Consider the following 19,177-nt stretch of genomic DNA (forward strand, 5'->3'; position numbering starts at 1 on the left):
ATAAATTATTATTTTTTTGAGTTGTTGTCACCTATACAGGGTGTTTCAGTTAAACGTTTCAGAACTTCTAAGAGGGGTAGGGTACATCCTGACAACTCGAAATCATATAGCAATGTGGGGTCGGAAATGCTTTCCTGAAGCGGTGTTGTACACAGAAGCACCATAAAAAGAAAAGAGACCGTAAGTGAGAAATCGTTTTAATAATACATGAAAAGAAGCAAAAGGTACATGGATTAAAGTAAGTGTTCGAAGTTTCTTCAACCTCGTATTGCTTTCGCACAGTGGTACCTTGGAAAATGTGCTACAAATCCCCTTTTTCCTGCTGAAGTGTTGTTTTCCGATGAGGCATCCTTCACAAGGGAAGGAATTTTCAACACGCATAACGACCATATCTGGCCGGTCGAGAACCCGCATGCAATACGACGTCGTGCAGCACAGATTCGATTTTCGGTCAATGTATGGGCCGGTATTATGGGAGATCACCTCATCGGACCTTACCTGTTACCGTGTCGTCTAACCGGACCTATCTACTTGATCTTTCTGCAGCAAGTATTGCCACAACTTTTGAGAGATGAACAGATTTCTGCATCGACGCAACAGACAATGTGGTTCCAACACGATGGAGCCCCTGCCCATTATAGCGGAGATGTTCGTAACTACCTGGATGTCACATTTGGTCAACAGTGGATCGGACGTGGTGGTCCCGTGCGTTGGCCTGCTCGGTCACCCGACCTATCATGTCTTGATTTTTATTTCTGGGGTCATATGAAATCGCTAGTTTATGACACCCCTGTTGACAATGCTGAGGAGCTGGTTGCAAGAATCGCAGTAGCTGCCGAAGAAATTCGAAATTCGCCTGGAGTATTCCAGAATGTTCGGATGTCCATGCGTCGGAGATGTGAGGCGTGCATTGTAGCCCGTGGAAGAAACTTCGAACGATTATTAAAACGATTTCTCACTTACGGTCTCTTTTCTTTTTATGGTGCTTCTGTGTACAACACCGCTTCAGGAAAGCATTTCCGACCCCACATTGCTATATGATTTCGAGTTGTCAGGATGTACCCTACCCCTCTTAGAAGTTCTGAAACGTTTAACTGAAACACCCTGTATATTATAACATAATTTTTTGTACAAAAAAAAAAAAAAAAAAAGGCAACATCAAAAATGACATATACACACACAGAAAAAAGATTATTACGTATTGTTGTTGCTTAATTATCTGCATATAAAAAGTGAAATATAAATTACTCACTTAAAGAATTAAGTTCTCTTGTTACAAAATCCTGAGCTTTATTAAATGTAAATGTTTAATAACAGTTTATACAGCTCTAAAGCAGTATAAACTAACAAATACTTAATGAATAAAGATTATCTTTCACTACATGGTTACTCATATTAATATTTTTATCTGTTACCATAATTAAACAGAATCCATCCAGTTCACCCAAGCATATCCATGATACTGAGGATATGATCTAGGATCTGGGGGCTTATTGCCAGCTGGCACTGCAGTCTTATTATAAAATTCAAGTCTGTTTAAAAGATAATTCACCATCTGAAAAATAAATATAAAAAAACATTCAGAATTCTATCCAAAAATCAACATCATCATTTAACTACAACTGTTTGTAAAAAAATACTATTTCATAGTCATCCATTTCTGTAGCTAGTCCTAATATCAGTACCAGTATGTTTGATGTTGTAAATTGTGTTTTCTTGAACCATTTTGTCTGTTTGCATAATTAAAAATCCAGAATAATCCTGGGGAGAACTTTTACACCGCTGCCCAAGACCAGCTAATTAAGTCTCCAGTGAAAAATCCTTTAAGAATTCCTATGGTTTGCAAAATGATATGAAACCTCTATGGCAGTCTAGTTGCTACTAGCAATTAGACTGCCATAGAGGCTTCTAGGTTTCAATAACTAACCAGCTAAAGTTGAGAAATGTTTCTTATCAGGACAGGAAATTTTTATTAGCTAGTTTCACGCCATGGCCAAGTCAGTCTCAGTTGAAGCTGCATGGATAAATTCATTTGGTTTTGCATCCTGAAAAACAGAAACCAAACTGTGAATAGACACTTAAATTGTGTCTATTTTCAGTTGGGTCTGTTTACAGGCGGAAACACTGTTGACCCATAGTCACCTTGGCATATAAAGTTAGAAAGCTAAGTCAGTTTAACTTCTTTAAAACATCATGATCACCTAAAACAAAAACTGAGTCACTGCAGTTTGTCACTACTATTTTTAAAAATTTTTTTTTAAAATTTTCATTTCATTGAGGATACGTTGAATTATTTAGTTTTCTTAATTCCTATTAACTAAATATACAGTTGCACAAGATTAGATTTCTTATCTTATTTCTTTTAAAGTGTAGTTAGTGCATGAAATGCCTGTTTTACATATGTCTCTCTTTTTTTATAGGTTTCACTCTCTTCTACCACAGATTTCATTGGTGCTCTTACAAGTATTCACTTGTGTCCAAATCTCTAGCTTCATTTTTTGCCTACACTAAAGCTTGCAACAGTTGTAAAAAAATTATTAATCAATCCAAATTCAATTATAAACAGGAATAAATTATAAGAGTAAAAAACTTCTCATTCAAGGGTAGTCAAGCCTTTTGGACACTGGCCAAAAGTACTGGTTACAACACTTTGTCCATCTCTACTTCTAACTCTGTTACAACCCAGTGGGTCTAGTACATCCTCGACTAAAGCTAAAGCTGACTTATTAGCACCCTACTTTTCTTCTAACTCATGTATTGATGATCTCAGTAAATCACCTCCTAGGATACCAAACACACTTCCCCACTCAATGTCTCCTATGATCTTAAAGTAAAGAAGCTTTTACCCAACAGAAGAATAAAAGCTTCTTTACAGGGCTTCAAAATTTTGCTATTGTTTGAATTTCTCCTTAACATCACATGATTCTTTGCCACCTTAAATTCTAGTTCTTTTTGCTTGTCACTCCAATGTTTGCTCTTGTGGATCCTTTTCAAAAGTGACCGTCTCACTGATGTTAAACATTTGCTTTACTCTTATAGCAAAGAGTTAGTTGATGAATTGCTCCTCAGGTTTTCTATCCAAATCACAGACATTGTTTCCATGACTGTGGGCTCTGGGATGACTGGCTTGCACCTAAAGAAGTTACACTTGCATAGATTGCCTTAATTTGTAATGCTGCTTCACTGTACAGCTGTATCATGAATATCATACGCTTATTCACTATTCTCATAGCACTTAACTTTACATTTAGTTTTTGCTCTAGCATTAACTTTTCTATATTCTTACTCCCATCACCACACTTCTGATCTTTACAACCCCTGATTTCATTTGAGGTTGAATATATTGTAAAGTTAGACAAATTAACAAGTTAAATCACATGATCACTGGGGGTCTGAGTGGCCATGTTAGCAGCATGACAGTGGATGAAGAAAGCAAAAAGCATATTGAATTGTGGGATGTCACAAGTTAACAAAGCAGCATGAACAAATATGCACAGTGGAAGAAGCATAATGCTTCATTCACTTTCTATGATCATAGAGAAATCATGCTAAACCAAATGACCAGTTATGTTAGTTGAAAACCAGTCCTACTTTTAAAAACCATGTTAAACCAAATTATGTTAGTCTGGGAATGGGTGTATGCATGAATTTGTTTGGTACTAAAATATAAATTAAAAAATAATAATATAATTTGTTAAATTTTTTTTTCAGGAAAGAACTACAATCACTATATAAAATTACAAAATAATTAGGTTTTTGGTGTTAAGGTGGGGATTTGCTGGACATAACTGATTAATCAATGGTGGGTTAATCACTCTCTTATGATGCTATTGCTTACTATCCTCGATATACTGATCATTGATATCAGCTGACCAAAGAACTGGCAGAGGCAATAACACTAGTTAGCAAACAAAAAAAAAAAAAAAAAAACATTTTTTTTGCTTCCTGTTAAAATTCAGGATGGAACAGCTGTTAATAATATGAATGGAAAATCAGATTCAGTACTGAGTGCCCCTGAGTCTAATGACCATTCAAGCAAAAGCAACAAGTATTTATAAAGATATTAAGGATAAGTACGGCGGATCCCAACCCAAGTTAGTGGCAAGCAACGAGTGGTTTAACAGGTTCAAGCATCGTGCTGGTTTCCACAACTTTAAAGTATGCAGTGAAGTCGCCAGTGCCGATTCTGCAGTTGCAGAGAAATTTTGTGATGTGTTGGAAAAAATTATTCATGAAAGCGGCTATTCAATGCAGCAAATTTTTAATGTTGACAAGACTGCTCTGTATTTGAAAAAAATGCCGGATCGAACATACATTGCCAAAGAGGGAAAGACAATGTCAGGTTTCAATGTTTCAAAATATAGGGCCACGCTCTTGCTTGGGGCTAATGCAGCAGGAGATTACAGATTAAAACCACTGCTTGTGTACCATTCTGGAAATCCTTGTACATTTAAGGGCATCAATAAAGCCACCCTACCGTGCATTTCCAATCGAACCAGAGAGCATGGATAACAATGTCTCTCTTTGAGGATTGGTTTAAATGCTGCTTCGTTCCCGATGTTGAAAAATATTGTAAAGACAACGACATTCCTTTCACGATTTTGCTTCTATTAGATAATGTCCCTGGACATCCTAAACGTCTAGATGATTTCAATTCGAATGCGAGAGTCATATTTCTACCTCCAAACACAACTTCACAAATCTAACCTGTGGATCAGGGTGTTATTTCGAATTTAAAAGCATACTATTAACACACTACATTTGCTCAAGCATTGTCTGCAGTAGACGATGAGAAAAATTATGTTGAGAGACTTTTGGAAATCTTACAATATTTACCACGCCATCTTAAACATTAATAAGGCCTGGGCAAAAATTACTAAAAGTTGTTTAAATGGCACATGGAAGACAATATGCCCACAGCATGTAAAAGGCTATGAAGGATTTGAAAAAGACGAATCAAATGAAGAGGTTACAGATAAGATTGTAAAGATTGCAGAGCTACTTCAGTTGGAGGTTGATACCAAAGACATGGAGGAGTTAATAGAGGAAGAAGAGAAGGAATTATCTAAGGAATAACATATTGACTTGCAGGCAGCAATAGTGAAAGAAGAAAATGCTGACGCAGCTCAAGATGAACCAAATGAGCATCTGAGATGCTTCATCGGCAGAGAGATGGCAATGCATTTCATGAAATTGCATCAGCAATGGCGAGGTTTGAGAAGATGGATCCTGACAGCAAACAATTCTTAAAAGTTAACAGAGGGGTGAATGATATGCTTGCTTGCTACAAAGAAATCTACGATGAAAAGAAAAAAGTCACTGTCCAGTCATCCATTAATGTTCTTTCTCAAGGTTGAGTGGCTGACCCCTTCTAACTCTCCACAGCCTTCTGTGGTTACAAAGGAACTGGATGCAAAAAATAATTTTGATATCATATATTTGGATTTCAGGAAAGCTTTTGACACTGTTGCACATGGAAGACTATTGTACAAATTGGAGCAGAATGGTATTAAGGGTAAGTTGCTACAATGGATAAAAGGGTGGTTAAGTGGGAGAAGACAGAGGGTGGTAATCAATGGGTGCTGCTCTTCTTGGACTAATGTTATTAGTGGAGTCCCACAGGGTTCGGTGTTAGGTCCACTGTTGTTTTGTATATTTATCAATGATATTGATGAAGGTATATCAGGCTTAATGTCGAAGTTTGCAGATGATACAAAGGTTGGCAGGGTTGTTAATGACAGTAATGGCAGTGTGCTACTGCAACAGGATCTAGATCAGTGTTTCCCAACGTGGGTCCCACGCCCCACATGGGGGCAATTTGATTGTTCAGGGGGGCAATTCAAAAATTGCTCGTCTAGAGTTTAAAACAACCGCCTACTATGATTTAACTTGTACAAAAGAAGAATTGTTGGTATCTCAATTTTAAATAAGCATTCGTTAAATGTTGTACTTTCTATAGAGCTGCACTTGAAAGTTTGGAGTAATATCAACTACAGTTTGCTCGGAGAGTATTGCTTACTATGCCTAGTGAAGGAATAGTACATACTGTATTGGACGATTGCTTATGGCATATGCAATGTGCAAGCAAAGTGGTTGTCTACTGTAGCCTACCGCAAACTCAGCGTGTTATATGAAATAGGTAATTCCTTTCATACAAACGCTCGTTTGGGCATCGTGACTGTACATTTGGATAGGTTTGACGATCTCAGATTAAAATAAAAATTACTTTGTCCACGCACAGAATTATTATTAATGAAGAACCGTGATATACAATGGTATGTATTTGTCATATATGTATTTCTGTGGTCTCAGTAAATAAGCAAATAAGTCCAAAAACTCGAATTTGCAGGAGAGGAAAAATAAACTTCACACTCTCATATAAACACGCATATATTCGAATATACAAATATTTATTACTCACGCTAAAACTACAATAACGAAGATAGCTGCGTGTCACATAATAGTAAATAATAAATATTTTATTATAGTGCACTTATCTCATTTTTGACAAATTAGACTTATCTGCTTGTTCACAGAGACCACAGATTTAATAGCCCGAATTCAGTAATTCGTGTGATTTATTCATTCAAAAAGCGTACTAATAATTAATTTTGATATATTAAAATAAAATTAAATTAACTTTAATGCATAGTTTATTTTTAGTTTTTGATTTATCTTATATTTATTTCTTTCAGTTGCGCAGTAAAATGAGTAGTGCAAGTAAAAAAAAAGTTCGTCAGTATTCAGAGGAATACTTAAAATTTGGTTTCATACCCGCTATCCACGATCAAAGGTCACCTTTTTGTCTTTTATGCCAACAATGCTTGACCAACGAATCAATGAAGCGAGGTCGTCTTGAGGCGGATTTGAAGGCGAAACATAATGCTCATGTAAATTCAGATTTAGATTACTTTCAAACTTTAAAGAAGAATTTTGAAAAAAGAGCAACATTAAAGTCTCTGTTTATTGCTCATACTGCAACTGTCAATCGTACTCTTGAGGCTAGTTATGAAATTTCTTTACTCATTGCTAAATCTGGGAAAAATCATACTATAGGAGAGAATTTAATCAAACCATCAATATCAGCATTTCTTAAAACAGTTCTGGAAAAAGATGACAAAGACGTGAAAGCTATGCCACTCAATAACAATACTGTTAGCAGAAGAATAGATGAAATGAGTGAAGATATTGAAATACAACTTGTTGGAAAGCTGAAAACAAGAAAATTCTCAGTGCAAATGGATGAATCAACTTTGAGAGACAGTGAAGCCGTACTGATAACTTATGTGAGATATATTGATAAAGGTAATTTTGCTGAAGAAATGTTATTCTGTAAATCATTAGAGAGCACCACTACCTCCAAAGATATATATAATAAGCTAAAAAATTACTTAGATGACAATAATATACCAATGAAAAATATAACATCTTGCGCTTCAGATGGTGCTCCTAATATGATGGGCAAGAAAAATGGCTGCTTAAAATTGATGAAAGATGAGAATCCAGAAATGCTTCTTGTGCATTGTGTTATTCATAGGGAAAACTTGGTAGCTAAAAATATTTCGCCTGTTCTTCATGAAGTACTAAAATCAGTTATAAAATGTGTCAATGCTATTAAAGCTAATGCCAAATGTGAGCGTCTCTTCAAGCTTTTTTGTGAAGAACAAAATGGAGACCATGTGAGACTTTTACTTCACACTGAAGTAAGGTGGCTCTCGAAAGGGAACTGCTTGAAAAGATTCATGGAACTATTTGATACTATTAGTGACTTTTTAAGTGACAAACCTGAAATGAAGCATCTGTTAACGGTCGATGGTAAAGCATTTGTGAGTTATTTAGCCGATATCTTTGAAAAACTAAATATATTAAATAAACAACTTCAAGGAACAAATAAAACTCTCGTCGATGCAAAAGCGAAGATATTTGGTTTCATTACATTTATTGAATTATGTCAAAAATATATTTGTAACAAAAATTTTGAACAGTTTCGTTGGCTGCAAAAATGTGAAGTGACTGATACCGCTGTACTTGTTATTGTCGATCATCTGAAAATTCTGTCCGCTGATTTAAAAGAAAGGTTTTCTGATTTAAAACAAATTGATTTTCCAACCTGGATGATGCAACCAATGTTAGTGGATGTGTCTGATGTATCAATGCAGTACCAAGAAGAACTCTCAGAAATGCAAAATGATGAGTCAGTTAAAACTTTATTCAATATAAAAGGAGCGATGGCATGGCTTTGTGATGAAACAGAAATTAAATACCCAAATTCAACCAACTTTGTAAGAGAGCTATTGTTACCGTTTCCATCTTCATATTTAGCTGAATGTGGATTTAGTGCCATAAATGATTTGTTCCTAAAGAAAAGAAATCGACTGGATATCACAAAACGGGGAGACTTGAGACTGAAGCTGACTAAATTGGAGCCCAATATAAAATCTCTCTGCGGCAAGCATCAAGCACAAGGGTCTCACTAAATTTAGTGCACTCATCTAGAAGTGACTTCACATGGAATGTTGAAATTATTAAACAATTAAATAATAATTACTAAAAATTAAAATATTATAAAAAAATCTTTCATATAAATTATTTTGTACTTGAATTTTAGTTGTCCATTATATGTTTTGAAAATTTACTTACTGTTTTTTTCTTAATAATTTCCTAATGATTTCTTCCTAAAACCTAAGTTTTGTGTCCTGAACAAGTTGTAATTAGGCTTCATTTAGGGAATAATTCAATTTTTGAATATAAAAAATATGTATATCGGTGTTTCCCAACGTTACATAGGGGGCATCAGAATTTTAGAAAGACTTAGGTGGGGCATGGTAAAAAAAAGGTTGGGAAACACTGATCTAGATAATTTGGGCAGATGGGCTAAGAAGTGGCAACTGAAGTTTAACCTTGACAAATGCAAAGTACTGCATATGGGTAGAAGTAACCCCAGAGAAGCGTACCAACTGTGTGGTACTACACTTAAGGTGGTAGAAAATGAAAAAGACCTGGGAGTAATTTGCAGTCAGATATGAAGTTTTCTGAGCGATGCAGACAGGCTGCCAGGGCAGGTCATGGGGTTTTGTCAATGATATATAGGAATTTTGCTAGCAGGGAAAAGGAGGTGATTATCCCTCTGTATAAGGCAATAGTCAGGCCACGCCTTGAGTACTGCATACAGGTCTGGAGGCCTCATTTTAGGAAGGATGTAGATTTACTTGAGCGTGTACAGAGAAGGGCAACAAGATTGGTGAAGGGAATGAAGGGATCCTCTTACCAAGAGAGGCTTAAGTTCTGCAAATTGCAGTGGCTGGAGACTAGGCACCTGCACGGTGATCTGATTGAGGTGTCTAAGGCCTTGAATGGGTTGAGCACGCTGAATTCTGATGGGATCCTTCCACTTGTTCAGATTACGAACCTAAGGGGGCATAAATTCAAATTAAGAAAAGACAGATGTAGATTAGATGTGCGGAAATTTGCCTTTAGCCAGCAGGTGGTTAATTGCTGGAACAAACTTCCATCTGTCGTTGTGGAAGTTGATAGGTTGAATAAATTTAAGGAGGAACTGGACAGGCATTTGGAGGGAATGGTGTGATTTTTTTTTTTTTTTTGGCTGATGCTGCATAAGCTCATACACTTGCTTTCTTGCATCAAATGCCACTGCTACTACTACTACTACTACTACTACCTCCTCAGCGGCATCAATTCTGGCAATGATGCTCGAGAGGTAAAACTTACTGACGTTACGCCTGTCTATTTAAAATTTTTTAAAATGCACGCTTTTGTAATCTTTCCTGCTCATGAGATAAAAAAAATTGAATAAATACAATAAATAATTCTATTTACATGTTCATTGAACATTTTTTTCTTTGATTCAATCAATTAAGTGATCACAGTTGCAAGTACTGCACAAGCATGGGGGAAATTCTCCGACTTACGTAGCATCTCGTGGAAAGTAACCCTTATGTAAGTCGGGGAGTTCTGTATATCCATCATCACGTCTTTTTCTAATGTTGCCTCTGGTACACCAAAAATTAAGATGTGAGGATTTTTTCCTTTTGGCTTTTCTGTTTTAAGTCCACGTTGTGAGACTTCGGTTATTGCCTCTACCTTTTTTAAACCCTCTTTATTTGCTACTTCCAGTAGCACCCCATTTTCTTTCACTTTTCTCATACTGTTAATTTTTATGTCCTTTAAGTAGGGCTTTAGTTATGTCATCACTGTTTCTTTGACAGCATCACTAGATTTGTGGGCTGAGTCAGGCATTGCTTTTAGTATGACAATGTTTGTCTCCTTATTTCTGGGTTTGCTTTGTCTTATTAACCTCTTTTTGCTGTGTAGCCGCTGTTTTATTTGCCCTTGCTACTTGGGCATACTTTAATGTTTATAATTATATTTTTCTTCTGTCACAGTTTCCACTTTCATTTTTAAACCTCCGTTTCTGTGTTCAACTCTGACTCTCTGCTCCAAGGCTGTTAAGCAGTTTACTATCTATAGTCTTGTTGCAGACATTGTTCTATTTGTTTGCTTGTGGAGGAAGTCTTCTAAGTAAAGTTTTAATTCTTTAATTTGTTTTGTTGGGTCTTGAATCTGGTTAATAGTTTCAAACCTTATTTCCTCTTCTGTTTTGTTCTCTGTATTTTCAATACTACCTTTTTCTTTGCACTTTTTATTTTCTGTTTGAGTTCTCCCTTTTTTTGCCCTTTTCATACCAAGGGGGCCTGAGACATGCTTCAGTGTCTTAGTTATTTATTTCCTCATTATTGTTGTGGGTTCTATCCCTTAAAACTCTGTTATCTGAGTCTGTCTGGGATATTCTCTATATTTAAGTTACGGTTTCCTGGTTTCTGCATTTTTTCTTCCATATTTAAGTCCTTTTCAATCAATTTGTCCATATTATGCTTTGTCTTCTGTTGGGAGAAATAATTTGATGCCTATTCCCAAATTAGACCTGTTATAACCGAAGTAATGGGATGTCACGGTTTTGGCAGGAATATCACCTTTAACAAAGGAAACTATCTTACAAACTAAAAATATCTTAAATCTATTACTAGATCTAAGTTCTCCATTAAAGATAACCTTGATATAACTAGTTTTCAGTCTAATACAGTTAAGATTTTTGGGTCCTTGAGGCGTGGGAAAGTCAAGGGTTCTGGCAGTAAGATAGCTAGCGCTGTAGCAATCATGCTGTACAGAAATATGCTCAAAAACACAAAAATATATATGAACTATCAAGAACAAAGCTCTTTCCTCAAATAAATTACTTCTCTTCATCTGTGGTTACCTTAGAAATCAAGAGATCCATGTTAAATGTTGTTGTTGTTTGTTATTTGGTTTTTAGGAGCATTAGCAACTAAGACCATATTGCTCCGGGATATGCGGTGGTTATTCCCTGACCTTTCCGCATCCTCTGTATTTGGTGGTGATGGGTTCGAACCCCGGTCTAATCAAGAAGCGTGTGCTACGCACTGTTGCTCCTTCCCACCTGGCTATGGAGGCGCCACCCCCTCCATGTGAAATGCTTGAAGAAAATACATAATCCAGCTGAGTCATCCTACAATCATTTTCTGCCGTCTACATCAAGTCGAGCATCGTGCAGATGCGACTGTTCACCTCCACGACCACAGCACCCTCGGCTGGTGATATAGTGAGGTGGTTGGTGCTTTTGCACCCAGTCCTGGAGGGTTGTAAGAGCCTGATTTGTTGCAATTTCTAGTTGTGCCCGAGAATCTGCGGCGAGGATCAGGGTGAGGTCATTGGCATAGGCAAGGCGTCTGCACTTTTCCAAGGTCCATGTTTAGAAATTCATCGAGGACATAGGTCCAAGAACTGATCCCTGCGGACAGCCTGGTAAATCTGCTTGCCCACCGTGCCACCGTGGAGAAGGGTGCTTGGACTATGATAGCTCTGTTTGTGAGTTGTTGCTTGGTTTTTAGGAGTATTAGCAACTAAGACCATATTGCTCCAGGGATATGCAGTGGTCATTCCCTGACCTTTCCGCATCCTCCATATTTGGTGGTCACGGGCTCGAATCCCGGTATAATCAAGAAGCGTGTGCTATGCACTGCTGCTCTTGCCCACCTGGCTACGGAGGCACCCTGTTTGTGAGATAACTTGAGATGACACTGAATAGGTTGTCAGGGAGATTTGCACATCTGAGTTTGTAGAGAATTTTGGCCACCACAGGGTGTCAAATGTCCCATTAGGTAGGTACTTGCAAATACAGTTTTTGACCACTTTGGCAATGCATTCAAGCACGTCTGTTGTTGATTTTCCCGGTCTGAAACCAAATCAATTTTTGGCAGTTAGATGGGCGGAATAGTAGTGTATATCTATTCTCTGCCCAAGGAGCTTCTCACAGACTTTACTCAGAACGGAGAGGAGAGCAATAGGGCGATAGAACTCCGGACGATATTGTTGTTTGGTCGGGTTGTTTAGTATTAGCTTTATGCTTGCTGTTTTCCACTCTGTAGGAAAGTATCGGGATACTCTACTTTATGCTTGGATTTCCCAGAAAAACCATAAATATTGGTCGTGTGAAAGTAACAATTGTTTGTGGTATTGAGGTTCCCGCCATATCACCAGAAGCAAAGGCATCGATTTATGAGTACCTCTAAGCCAGCCTGTTAATGTTCTTGAATGTGAGCTACAGGAAATCTTTGGAGCCCGTACTTTATCTTGATCTCTGACCTTACATACAAAATAGTTCGTAGGCTTTTCTAACAAGTTGTGATAGTGGTTCCACTGCAATTTTAATACCAATTCTCTGCAAATGTTATCAAGCTTATTTCAGCAAGAACGCAACATATTTCATGTACTGTTGAGGTACACACACACACACATAAGAACACAATTAAGAAATTGTAGATTTTTATATCTAATTTAAATATGGTTCACAATTTACACTAATGTACTAATGTACACATGTTTATAAACACTAATTCACTAAAACACTTGTTCACTTTGTTCACTCGCTCTCTGAAACACATACACTTTTTGAAATACGAAAGTGTTTGTTTGGTGCGGAACCCACTCATATATATACTGGTAGAGAAGTTACTAAAAGGCTCACAATGTTTCACAATGGCTCCATTAAAAGCTTTAGAACCTTCCAGAAACATCCTGACATTTCTTCCACCTGTAACAATATTCCAGAATGCTCCAGAACATTCTCTAATGTAGAAAGCTCCTGAATGCTCTATAAAAAAAATAATAAATAAATAGATGGAAGAGATGACCGAAAACCAGGTCTTGGTTTTCAGGCATTAACCTATGATATTTGAAAGCTGAGGGGGGGGTGAGAACTTTTTAAGCACATATCTGAATTTTTGAACATATTTCCTACAAGAATCTGTTGAAATTATTTCAGGAAGGAAATGATTCTGACCAATGTAATACAGTATAATAATTAGCAGCTAATTCTTAATGGAAATAACTATCAGAATAAATGACTCTTTAAAGTCAAGATAGAGAAACATGCCACTCTTATGTGTAGGTACTTGCTTACCTCAGGATATTCTTCTGCTAAATTTTTGTATTCACAAGGATCTTCAACAACATTAAATAAACAAGGAGATACAGCTGGTTTGCAGTTGTAAGATGCATTAGTAGGTTTGTTCCCACAGTTTAGAGAAGGGCCACTTCTAGTACCTTCAGGTCCATACCATCCATCATAGTATCCATCGTATAGTGTACCCTGGATTAACTTAAAATCTTTAACTCTTATTGCAGAAACATCAGAAATTGGGTCAATATTAAGAAGCACTTCAGTGCGAGGAGACTGATGCTCATATTTAAGAACATTCCATATATTAAAACCATCAATTTCACCAAGAGATTTAACATCACCACCTGTCAGTAAAAAATATATATCTAAACAGTTTCCAAACCTATATTTAAACAATAAAAAACTTTCTCCCCCTTTAGTAAAAGATCATAAATAAAAATATATGGTAATATTCTTTGCTTCAAGTTATATTTTAAAGTGTGAGAAAATATTACAACTATGAATTTATTTATAACTAAAAGAATTAAGTTATAAATAAGAACATATATAAAATTATAAGTATGGACATTTATAAATATTTATCAATTTTTGTTACAAATATTATATTCACTACAAAAATAAAAATATTATTCATAATGGTAGTGGTTATTTAAAAAAAAAAAAAACACCTGTAATTTAAGGTGATTTGGATCATTTTTTCAAAACCCTCTATGCTTATAATGCAATCATAAATGAATATCTAACTGAATTTTTTCCTACTCAAAATACAAATGGATAAAAGTGTCAGCTGCATTTCTTAATAGGGATGATTACTTTCTGCAGCAGCATGTTCAAGAGGCAACCAGTTCAAGATCAAGAGGGTAATACTCTTGATCTGGTTATCAGCAGTGATCATTCGTGTATTAAGAATTTGCAGATAAAGGAATCATTAGGTGGCAGTGATCACAGTGTACTGATGTGGGATTTACTTAAAGATATAATTACCATCAGGGGTAAAGGAAAGGGTTTTTGATTCCGTAAAGGTGATTACAGTGGTCTCAGACTGTTTTTAAATTCTGTACAGTGGGATCAACTGATGATGCTACCAACAGCAAATTCTAAGTGGGAAGTGTTCAAGGAATTAATCGTGGAAGCTACTAAAAGTTTCATACCTATTAAGAAATACTGTGCAATGTTTAGGCCTAAATGGTTGTCAAATGAATTAATGAGACTCATGGCAGAGAAGAAAAATGCATGGGATGCATATAAATTATCAGGCGACATAGAATCCTATGGCAGATATAAGCTAGTCTGTAATCAAGTCACAAAGGAGGTTAGGCAAGCAAAGGCAGATTATGAGAAATCTTTGGCAAAGGATGCTAAGAAAAACAGCAAGGATTTCTTTACTTATATAAACTCTAAAAGGAAGGGGATAAATCTGATTGGTCCACTTGATATCGATGGTTCGACTGTTGATGATTCTGCTCAGATAGAAAACAAACTGAATGAGTATTTTGCATCTACATTCACACATGAGGAGTTATTAAGGTTTGAAAATGCCAGAAGGTTATTAAATTGTAGCAGGGTGCTTAATGATTTTGTAATAACTGAGAGCAAAGTGGAGGAGAAATTGTTGAAGTTAAACACAAGAAAGGCACCTGGGGGTGGATGGGATCTATCCAGTTATATTAAAGGAGGCAGCAAGGGAAGTAAGCAAACCCTTAGCCATAATTATGAGAGCATCCTTGGACTCAGGGGAGGTCCCTACGGACTGGAGATGTGCAAATGCATCCCCAAATCACAAACAGGGATCGAAGGGTGACATGAGTAATCACAGACCAGTTAGTTTAACTTCTGTTCTGGGTAAAATAAAGGAGTCACTGGTTAAAGATACACTGCAGGATCATCTAAACAAGACTGCAGCAATAATTCAGACACAGCATAGGTTTGTTAAGGGAAAGTCTTGTCAGACAAATTTGATTGGATATTATGATGTGGTTACAAAGGAACTGGATGCAAAAAATAATTTTGATATCATATACTTGGATTTCAGGAAAGCTTTTCATACTGTTGCGCATGGAAGACTATTGTACAAATTGGAGCAGAATGGTATTAAGGGTAAGATGCTACAATGGATAGAAGGATGGTTGAGTGGGAGAAGACAGAGGGTAGTAATCAATGGGTGCTGCTCTTTGTGGAATAATGTTATTAGTGGAGTCCCACAGGGTTCAGTGTTGGGTCCACTGTTGTTTTGTATATTTATCAATGATATTGATAAAGGTATATCAAACTTAGTGTCGAAGTTTGCAGATGATACAAAGGTTGGCAGGGTTGTTAATGACAGTAATGGCAGTGTGCTACTGCAACAGGATCTAGAAAATTTGGGAAGATGGGCTGAGAAGTGGCAACTGAAGTTTAACATTGACAAATGCAAAGTACTACATATGGGTAGAAGTAACCCCAGAGAAATGTACCAACTGTGTGGTACTACACTTAAGGGGTAGAAAATGAAAAAGACCTGGGAATAATTATGCAGTCAGATATGAAGTTTTCTGAGCAATGCAGACAGCCTGCCAGGGCAGTTCATGGGGTTTTGTCAATGATATACAGGAATTTTGCTAGCAGGGAAAAGGAGGTGATTGTCCCTTTGTATAAGGCAATGTCAGGCCACACCTTGAGTACTGCATACAGGTCTGGAGGCCTCATTTTAGGAAGGATGTAGATTTGCTTGAGCGTGTACAGAGAAGGGCAACAAGATTGGTGAGGGGAATGAAGGGATCCTCTTACCAAAAGAGGCTTAAGTTCTGCAAATTGCAGCGGCTGGAGACTAGGCACCTGCGAGGTGATCTGACTGAGGTGGATAAGGCCATGAATGGGTTGAGCATGCTGAATTCTGATGGTATTCTTCCACTTGTTCAGATTACGAACCTAAGGGGGCATAAATTCAAATCGAGGAAAGACAGATGTAGAATAGATGTGCGGAAATTTGCCTTTAGCCAGCGGGTGGTTAATTGCTGGAACAAACTTCCATCTGGCGTTGTGGAAGTTGATAGGTTAAAGAAATTTAAGGAGGAACTGGACAAACATTTAGAGGGAATTGTTTTGTAAATTTTTTTTTTTGGCTGATGCTGCATAATTATATTACTGCTACAAAATTATGTTATTATTGGTTATACTCCCCGTACTTTCGAGAGCTTACCATCGAGAAGGTGTGCATGAGTGGATTTTGTTTTGGTATGCTACAACTTGTGGACCTTGTTTTGGTGTGCTACAACTTGAGTATCTTGCAATAAGAAGATTTATCTTATTCTCTTTAAGAATAGCACAAGGTTTAATGCTAACAAAATTAAATACAGTGGTACCTCGATATACAAGTGCCCTAATATACGAGTGTTTTGAGATACGAGCCGCCGAGCGAGCGATATTTTGCTTTGAGATGAGAGCAAGATTTGAGATACGAGGAATCGCACACTACACCGCTGCACATGACCCCAACATGCGGGGTGCATGTTGCGGTCGTGTGCAGCGTCTAACAGTTTCTCCCACCTCAGACTAGACCTCAGTCTGTGTGCTTGTTTCCCTCGTTTTCGTAGCATTTTTGATAAGTTGGGTTCGCATTTTTTGCTTTTTGTACATTTACAAAACATTATCAAATTTATTTTTATAACCATGGGTCCGAAGAAGAAGATGATGTCTATTGAATTAAAGCGTGAAATCATAGAAAAACATGAGCAAGGTGTGCGAGTAATTGACTTGGCGAGGATGTACGGGCGTAGCACATCAATGATATGTACTGTGCTTAAACAGAAGAAGTTGATAAAGGGTATAACGCCAGCCAAGGGCGTTACAATAATTTCTAAGCTCCGGACCTCTCTCCATGAGAAAATGGAGAAACTACTGATGGTGTGGGTGACAGAGAAGCAGCTTCAAGGAGGATTCTTAACACAAAGTATCATATGTGAGAAGGCACGAGCGATTTACGGTGATTTGCTGAAGCAGATCCCACACACTTCCACAAACGAGGAATCGGAAGACTCGTTTAAAGCCAGTCGGGGCTGGTTTGACAACTTTAGGAAAAGGACCGGCATTCACTCCGTCGTCAGGCATGGTGAGGCAGCAAGTTCGGATGTGAAGGCAGCTGAGGTTTACATCAAAACGTTTTCCGAACTGATAGAAGCCAAAGGATACATCCCTCAGCAAGTCTTCAACTGTGACGAGACAGGGCTTTTCTGGAAAAGGATGCCGAATAGGACTTACATAACGGCAGAGGAGAAGACGATGCCAGGTCACAAACCCATGAAGGATAGATTAACTCTAGCACTTTGCGCCAATGCGAGTGGCGACTGCAAAATCAAGCCTCTGCTAGTATACCATTCGGAAAATCCCAGAGCCTTTAAGTCACATAAGATTTTAAAAGAAAAACTACAAGTTATGTGGAGGGCAAATCCGAAGGCGTGGGTCACCAGGAAATTCTTTGTGGAGTGGATAAACCTGGTGTTTGGCCCTTCTGTTAAAAAATATCTACAGGAAAACAACCTACCCATGCAAGTCCTTCTCGTCCTCGACAATGCCCCTGCTCACCCAACAAATCTCGAAGATGATTTACTCGAAGAGTTCAAGTTTATAAAGGTTCTCTACCTACCAACCAACACCACTCCTATCCTGCAGCCCATGGATCAGCAGGTGATTTCTAATTTTAAGAAGTTGTACACCAAGCACATTTTTCAGTGCTGCTTTGAAGTGACGGAGAACACAAACCTTACCCTTCGAGAGTTCTGGAAGGACCACTTTAACATCGTGATATGCCTAAGAATTATTGATCAGGCCTGGCTGGGTGTTACAACGAGGACTTTAATATCTGCATGGAAGAAGCTGTGGCCTGAGGCTGTAGCTGAAAGGGCTTTTGAAGGATTGGAACCCGAAGTGTCAGTGGTGGAGGAGATTGTTTCTCTGGGAAAATCCATGGGTCTGGAGGTGGATGAGAGAGATGTGAACGAACTTGTCGAGGAACAGACTCAGGAGTTGACAACCGAGGAGTTACACGATCTACATTCGCAGCAGCATATGGTGGTTCAACGAAAAATTAGTTTTGAAGAGGAGCCAGAGATGGAGAAGGTTATCTCTACAAGAAATATAAAGGAGATCTTGGGAATGTGGGAGAAAGTTGTAGAGTTCGTGGATAAAAATCACCCCGAAAAAGTTGCAACTGGTCGTGCATCGGAGTTGTTCAACGAAACTTGCCTAACACATTTCCGCAATATCCTGAAAGGGAGGAAGAAACAAACCTCCTTGGACAGTTTTTTTAAACGATCTGCAGGTGAAAATGAGCAAAGCGTGACAAAAAAAGCGAAGACCAATGACGAAAATTATACGCTTCCGTAAGCACTTCACCTTTTCTTTTATTATGTTTCTATAGAATATGTATTTGTTATTTATAAATAAATGTTTCTTCTTGTAAATACAGTACATTTTTCTTATTCAAAAACACTTAACAAAAACAACTGAGGTGGTTTTTTGGGAGCTGGAACAGATTAATGGCATTTCAATTAATTTCAATGGGGAAAATTGCTTTGAGATACGAGCAATTTGACATACGAGCAAGGTTACGGAACGAATTAAACTCGTATGTCGAGGTACCACTGTATTACTAGAAAACCCAGTATACTATGCAAGCAATCACAGGTCCATTCCAGTAATTAT

The 19,177-nt window shown here is 37.5% G+C and overlaps 1 protein-coding gene across 1 annotated transcript in view; it reads right to left on the bottom strand.

The window, feature by feature from the left end:
- Positions 1-1,395: 1,395 nt before the first annotated feature.
- Positions 1,396-19,177, bottom strand: part of LOC150085929 (arylsulfatase B-like) — a 167,309-nt gene continuing 149,527 nt past the window's right edge. The window contains exons 9-10 of the mRNA XM_090373587.1: positions 13,499-13,842; positions 1,396-1,555 (exon numbers count right to left, since the gene is read on the bottom strand). Of these exons, the coding sequence (XP_090229713.1) occupies positions 1,421-1,555; positions 13,499-13,842 (479 nt within the window). The 3' untranslated portion in view covers positions 1,396-1,420. The remainder of the gene's footprint in view (positions 1,556-13,498; positions 13,843-19,177) is intronic.

This window comes from Mastigoproctus giganteus, chromosome 5, assembly GCF_048544385.1.
Source record: "Mastigoproctus giganteus isolate SK-2022 chromosome 5, ASM4854438v1, whole genome shotgun sequence".
In the NCBI taxonomy this organism is placed as follows: Eukaryota; Metazoa; Arthropoda; class Arachnida; order Uropygi; family Thelyphonidae; genus Mastigoproctus; species Mastigoproctus giganteus.